Source organism: Carlito syrichta, unplaced genomic scaffold (assembly GCF_000164805.1).
Source record: "Carlito syrichta isolate Samal-C Ts95f unplaced genomic scaffold, Tarsius_syrichta-2.0.1 Scaffold316169, whole genome shotgun sequence".
NCBI lineage: Eukaryota > Metazoa > Chordata > Mammalia > Primates > Tarsiidae > Carlito > Carlito syrichta.
The window spans coordinates 422,633-428,918 of record NW_007260265.1 but is presented as its reverse complement, the minus strand read 5'-3'; the positions used below and the strand labels follow the sequence as shown (position 1 = coordinate 428,918).

Below are 6,286 nucleotides of genomic sequence, written 5' to 3'. Positions count from 1 at the left end.
CCTGGGGGTAATCATTAACCTGAGGCAGTCAGGGACCTCTGGGAACACAGGCAGATAGGCTGCAGGCTGGCAGGTCCCAGGGGAAGGGAGGGAGGGCAGGAAGTGTCACCCAGTCTCCTGGCTAAGGCCACACTGCCCCGCCCCCTCGCAGCCCCAGGTCTCCCCTCTCTCCTTTCCCAGGGCCTGCCAATCTTGCCTGCTTCCCTCCCCCACAGGGAGTGACATCAGCCCCCGTAGGGGTGCCCTCCACCTGGGTAGAGCTGGGATCAGAGCCTGGGACCCCTCCTAGCCAGGGCACCCTCCACCCCCACAGTGGTTTTTGCTAGGAGCCCCTGGAAGGAGGGCTCCCCAGGCCCTGCACGGGGCCAGGCACCAAGGGGTACTCGAGGCCACCAGCACAGGGACATAGGCAGCGACCCCTGCCGGGACTGAGACTCCAGCCAGGCAGTGAGCACACTCCTTCCCCCGACATATCTCCCTGGCAGTGGCAGGGGCAGACAGGGAACCCTGCTCTGAGGACGGACACCCCCCAGCCTTTACAGACACCCCCTACCAGGGGTCCTCAGACTTTTAAAACAGGGGGCCAGTTCACTGTCCCTCATACCATTGGAGGGGCAGACTATAGTTTAAAAACAATTTCCCTGTTTTAAAAGTTTGAGGACCTCTGTGACTCTACAGACACCCCTGGGGCAAACTGTACCCCTGAGGTTTGGGACCAGAGAAGTCCAAAGTTCAGAGGCGGAGTTCACAGCCGGCTCCACCCAGGCCAGATTCTGGCCTTATGCTGCCCTCACTGCAAGCCCTGCCCACTCCCCAGAGCCACCACAGCTGCAGTGGGCACTGAACGGGCACTGAAGCCAAGCCTCAGTGGAGGGAGCCTCAGCAGCCTCATGGCACCTCTAATACCACCCACCCTCAGACAGGCCACCGGCTGGTCACTCGGGTCTGCTTCGGCGCCAGTCTTGACCACTCCGGGAGAGTGGAAGGACCCAAGGGGCTGCCCTCCATGGCAGGGCAGGGACCAGGTGCCGGAGGGGTGGTGAGGCCTGCCCCCCACTCGGCGGGTGGTCGGCCCTGAGTGCGGGCAGTCGCCTGCCTGGCTGCGTGGTCACCTACAGCCCTAAGCCAAGCAGACCCCACCTTCCCCAGTCACTCCCCAACCCGGGGGGCGAGGCCCTGCGCACCTGGGCCTGGATCGCCAGGTAGAAGGCGCCTTTCTTAAATGGCAGCAGGTCCCCGTTGTCGTTGCGGGTGCCCTCAGGGTAGATCCACACTTTGATCTGTGGGTAGAAGGGCTGGCTGTCTGGGGCCGCCCCCACCCCACAGCCCGGCCCCACCCTAGGGAAGTCAGAGTCTCACTCTGTCGCCCAGACTGGGGTGCAGTGGCACAATCATGGCCATTCCAGCGTCGACCTGCTGGGCTCAGGCAATCCTTCCGCCTCAGCCTTCCAAGTAGCTGGAACTACGGGCGCATGCTACCACACCCGGCTAATTTTTTGATATACTGTAGAGACAAGGTCTCACCAAGTTGCCTAGGCTGGTCTCAAACCCCTGGGCTTGGGCAGTCCTCTCGCCGCGGCCTCCCAAAGTGCTGGGATTACAGGCTCTGCATCCAAACTTTTTTTTTCTCTTTAGAGATGGGGTCTTGCTATGTTGCCCAGGTTGGTCTTGAACTCTTGGACTCAAGTGATCTTCCCACCTCAGCCTCCCAAACGGCGGGGATTACAGGCATGTGCCACCATGCCGGGCCTAAGGATCCCACTTCTCAGCCAACACCCCCCTACTCTTCTCCATGCAACTGCAGGACGTGTCCATGGCGGGGTCCGTGGGACAAGCCACTCACGTTCTCCTGCACCATGCGCTCGCCCACGTCGGCCATCACGCTCACGGCGGTGCTAGAGCGCCGCCGGTTGATGAAGAGGACACCTCCGAGGTACATGATGAGCCCCACGGGCCCCAGGACGAGCAGCTCCCGCTTGGCGATCTGCACGCAGCGCTTGGGGAGGACCTCCATGAGGCCTGTGGTAGGGGCGGGGGGGTGCGTGAGAGAGAAAGGGAGACAGAGAGGGACAGAGACAAAGAGAGGGAGGGAGGAGAGAGGAGACAGAGACATAGGAAGACAGAGAGAGAGGAGACAGAGAGGGAGGGTGAGCACATGTGCAAGAGAGACAGAAAGATGGACAGAGAAAGAGGACATGAGAGAGGGAGGGGGGAGAGAGGGGAACAGATACCCCTCACGATGCCTCAGCCAATCCTGCGGGCCTGGCAGGAGCCCAGCTTTCCCACTGGCTCCTTGACCCCTAGCCTCCTTCCTGACCTCACTCCTGCCCCTGGGCACCTTGTTCTCCCACTTGACAGGGCGCCGCCTGAGCTAGAGGGACACACCGGTACAGCCCAGCCTCAGCCCTTCCACCTGGCTCAGGGTGCCCCACCTGGCTCTCCCAACCGTCCCTGGCACCTGCCCCCAACCCTCGCTGGACCCCAAGGCTCCGCCTACCCATCATGTCTAAGATGCTCTGGTGGTTGGAGATGATGACACACGGCCTGTCCACGTCCAGCTTGTGCTGACCCTTGACCTCAAAGCGAAGGCTGAATATGTACTTGAATTGCCGCACAAACCAGCTGATGATGCTGAGGGGAGAGGGCCGTGAGCAGGGGCCCCCCCCAGGCTCAGGCCTGCAGGGCCAGGGGGCCACGGCAGAGAGAGCCTTGGTCTCCCCAGGGATGGGGAAGCCGAGGAAGCCTCCAGGGGCGGGATGGCCAGCACATGGGAAGGCATCTACATCCATGTCCCCATCCCAGGAGCCGCCGGCCCTTGCCCCACACCTGTGTGCTCAGCCTCCCAGGGGAGTGCCCTGACCACGCGTGGGGGACCCAGCCAGAAGGGGGCTGCAGCTGACCCTCACTGTGTCAGAGATGAAGAACTCCCAAGGGAGAGAACAGCCCGCCCCCCCAGTAGAGACTGGGCCCCACCCACACACCCAGGGCAAGTGACTGTCCCCTCCAGGCAGGGCCACATCAGGAAGAAAACATTGGAGCCAAGGAAGACCTCTGCCAAGAATGAAGTTTGTTTCTGGAATGTTTTGAAGAGCAACCACCAACCACGCAGAAGGCCCACACCTTAAGGCATGTCTCATGGTCACACCCACAACAGTCCTGGGTCCCTTTTTCCCCCCCCAGTCAGGGTCTCACTCTGTCGCCCAGGCTGGAGTGCAGTGACACAATCATGGCTCACTGCAGCCTGGATCTCTTGGGCTCAGACAATCCTCCTGCCTCTGCCTCCTGACGAGAAGGCATGCAACCACTACACCTGGCTAATTTTTTAACTTTTTGTAGAGATGAAGTCTTGCTATGCTGCCCGGGCTGGTCTTGGACTCCTGGGCTCAAGCAATCCTCCTGCCTCGGCCTCCCAAAGTGCAGGGATTATAGGCATGAGCCACCATGCCCAGCCTGGGGTCTGTTTTTTCATGGGGAGGGCTGGAGAGGGATACATGCTTGCCCTTGGTCATGCCACAAGCAGGAACAGAGCCAGGACATGTGCAGACCTCAGCCCCCTGAGCCCCCCCACCCTGCAGCCCCCGCTCCAGCAGGTGGCCAGTCCACTGGGGGCTTCCTGGGGGCACCTTCAATCGTGAAGAGGCTTTGTCCAAGCAGCCTGCGATCATCCTGAGATATCGTGTCGCAGGCACCAGAATGCAGTAGGTGGGGGGGCCCTCAGCCCTGCTGCCCTGCCAGAGAAGCCTAAGGCTCACATGGAACAGGACATCTGCTCATGGGAGGGCAGCCCTTGGATGGCAGAGCCCGAGGGCAGGACTCACTCCCAGCAGGGCCCTAGGTCCTTTCAGTTCCTGAAGATGGCACAGAGCAGGGGTGCACAGCCACTGACCTGCGGGCTCCCTTGCCATGTGATCAGTGCACCCTCCCAGTCATTTGATCCCCTCCACGGTCCTAGGGGGGAGGGAGAGACACACCCTTCATACAGATGAGGCTGAGTAACTGTCCCAGAGCAAACCCTCAATAGCAAAGCAGAGATTAAAAGCCGAGTCCCTGTCAAAGCCAGACTGTTATTGACTATGGCAAAATAAACAATATAACATTTACCTTCTTGACCATTTATTTTTATTTTTTACTTTTTTTTAGTCAAGGTCTTGCTCTGTCACCCAGGCTGGAGTGTGGTGGCACAATCATGGTTTACTGCAGCCTCAACCTCGTGGGTTCAAGAGATTCTCCCACTTCAGCCTCCCGAGTAGCTGGGACTATAGGTACGCACCACCGTGCCTGGCTAAATTTTTTGTATTTTTTGTAGAGATGAGGTCTCGCTATGTTGCTCAGGCTGGTCTTGAACTCCTGGCCTCAAGCAATCCTCTCATTTCAGTCTCCCAAAGTGCTGGGATACAGCATGAGCCACCAGGCCCGGCCTACTTCTTGATGATTCTAAGTGCACCGTTCAGCGGCATTAAGCATATTCACACTGTTGTATGGTCATCACCGTTACCCTTTCTGGAGCTTTCCATCTTCCCAAATGAAACTCTGTCCCCGTGAAACTTTCCTCCCCGTTCCCCTCCCCTAGCCCCTGGCATGCTCTCTTTTACTTCCTCCCTCTGTGGATTTCAACCCTGGGGACGTCGGCGTGGAATCAACAGGATTTGTCCTTCTACCTCTGAAAACCAGACTTTCAACCAACTGGGCCTGTCACAGAAGCCACCCCCAGTGGGAAGGGTAACTCTCATGAACCCCTGCTACAGATGGGGAAACTGAGTCTCAGGAGAGTGCAATGGTTAATTCAGACCAACAGTCCTGCCGTCTGTCGTGGATCTGGAAGGCCAGGGCCTCCTCTCCAGACCTGCCAGCCTTGACCAGCTCTGGGTGTCTCCTGGCCAGCTCAGGGTATCTCCTGCGGGGCCAGATAGCCCCCCTCCCACACAGGGGGGCAGGCTGGCCTGCTGAATACCCGCAGGGGGTGGGTAGGGGGAAAGGAGACAACGGGCACAGGCAGGCAATTCACAGAACAGAAAACACGCCAGTGTCCCATCCACAGGGACACAGCCCAGTGGCGACACCGATCAAAGAAATGCAAATTGAAACGAGAAACGTTGCCTCTATCCTCCACACTGGCACAGATGAAGCAGCCTGACTACAGAGTGTTGTCGGCCAGGGTACCGGCAACTGAGGCCAGCTGCTGGCAGAAGAGGGTGGCCGCATGGACACAGACGTTTCTAGAGGGCAGGTGGGCAGACCCGCGAGAGACTTGGAGAAACCTGGTCCCTCTGATCTTACAATCTTACTCTAGGAACTCACCCTCAGGCAGGCATGGGGAGGTGGGAGGTGTATGAGGGTGCTCTGCAGTGGGAGAATCTGAACATCTGCCAGTTTAGGGAGAGGCCCAAGGGGGGACCCCAAACTGGAATTATTTTTTGATGGGCAGGCCCCTTGGAGTACAGGCTTCTCCTGCTAGGTGAGTGCTCCAGGAATCCATCAGCATTAGTGGACCAGCTAGCATTGTTGTGAGAGGCCACATTGCAGAAGAAACGTCCTGAGTTGTGGCAAACAGGTGACTGGTTCTTCCACTATGACATCGCACCTGCCCACACCGCACTGAGTGTTCAACAGTTTTTGATCAAAAAATGGCCCCCCACCTTCCCTGTTCACTTGATCTCTCCCAGAGCCACTTTTTTTGTTTCTCCAGATGAAAACAGTCCTCAAAGGGAAACGCTTTGCCAACGTGGAAGAGGTGAAACAAAAGATGGCAGAAGCACTCAAAGGCATCGAAATGGATGAGTTCAAACACTGTTTTGAGCAGTGGAAAAAGCATCTCGATAGGAGTATTGTATCCAACGAAGAGGACTTTGAAGGCGACTAAAGTTTAAACATGTAAGAATAAATACACAATTTTTTATAAATAGATTCTGGTTAATTCATAAATTAGGGTTCATCTCATTGCCTCCTATGGCTGGAGAAAAGAATGTGCATGTAATTTATGATAGCGACCACCCACTCCTCTGCACTGCCTGGGGAAAGTCTCAGGCCATGTCCAGAAATGGACAGTGGTTCTGGCCAACAGTGGCATTTGCCAGTTACATTTTTTTCTTTGTTATTGTGATGAAATATGTCATAACATCCCGCGCTTTGGGAGGCCGAGGTGAGTGGATTGCCTGGGCCTGCAGGTTCGAGACCCGCCCGGGCAAATTGGCAAGACCTCATCTCTACAATAAATCAAAAAATTAGCCGGGCGTGGTAGCGTGCACCTGTAGTTCCAGCTACTTGGAAGGCTGAGGCGGAAGGATCG

At 57.4% G+C, this 6,286-nt stretch overlaps 1 protein-coding gene across 1 annotated transcript in view; it reads right to left on the bottom strand.

Moving 5' to 3' along the window:
* The window catches only part of LOC103276388 (1-acyl-sn-glycerol-3-phosphate acyltransferase beta-like), a 14,629-nt gene that overhangs the window by 2,271 nt on the left and 6,072 nt on the right, over positions 1 to 6,286 (bottom strand). The window contains exons 3-6 of the mRNA XM_008073796.2: positions 3,569 to 3,728; positions 2,498 to 2,743; positions 1,844 to 2,019; positions 1,185 to 1,280 (exon numbers count right to left, since the gene is read on the bottom strand). Of these exons, the coding sequence (XP_008071987.2) occupies positions 1,185 to 1,280; positions 1,844 to 2,019; positions 2,498 to 2,743; positions 3,569 to 3,728 (678 nt within the window). The remainder of the gene's footprint in view (positions 1 to 1,184; positions 1,281 to 1,843; positions 2,020 to 2,497; positions 2,744 to 3,568; positions 3,729 to 6,286) is intronic.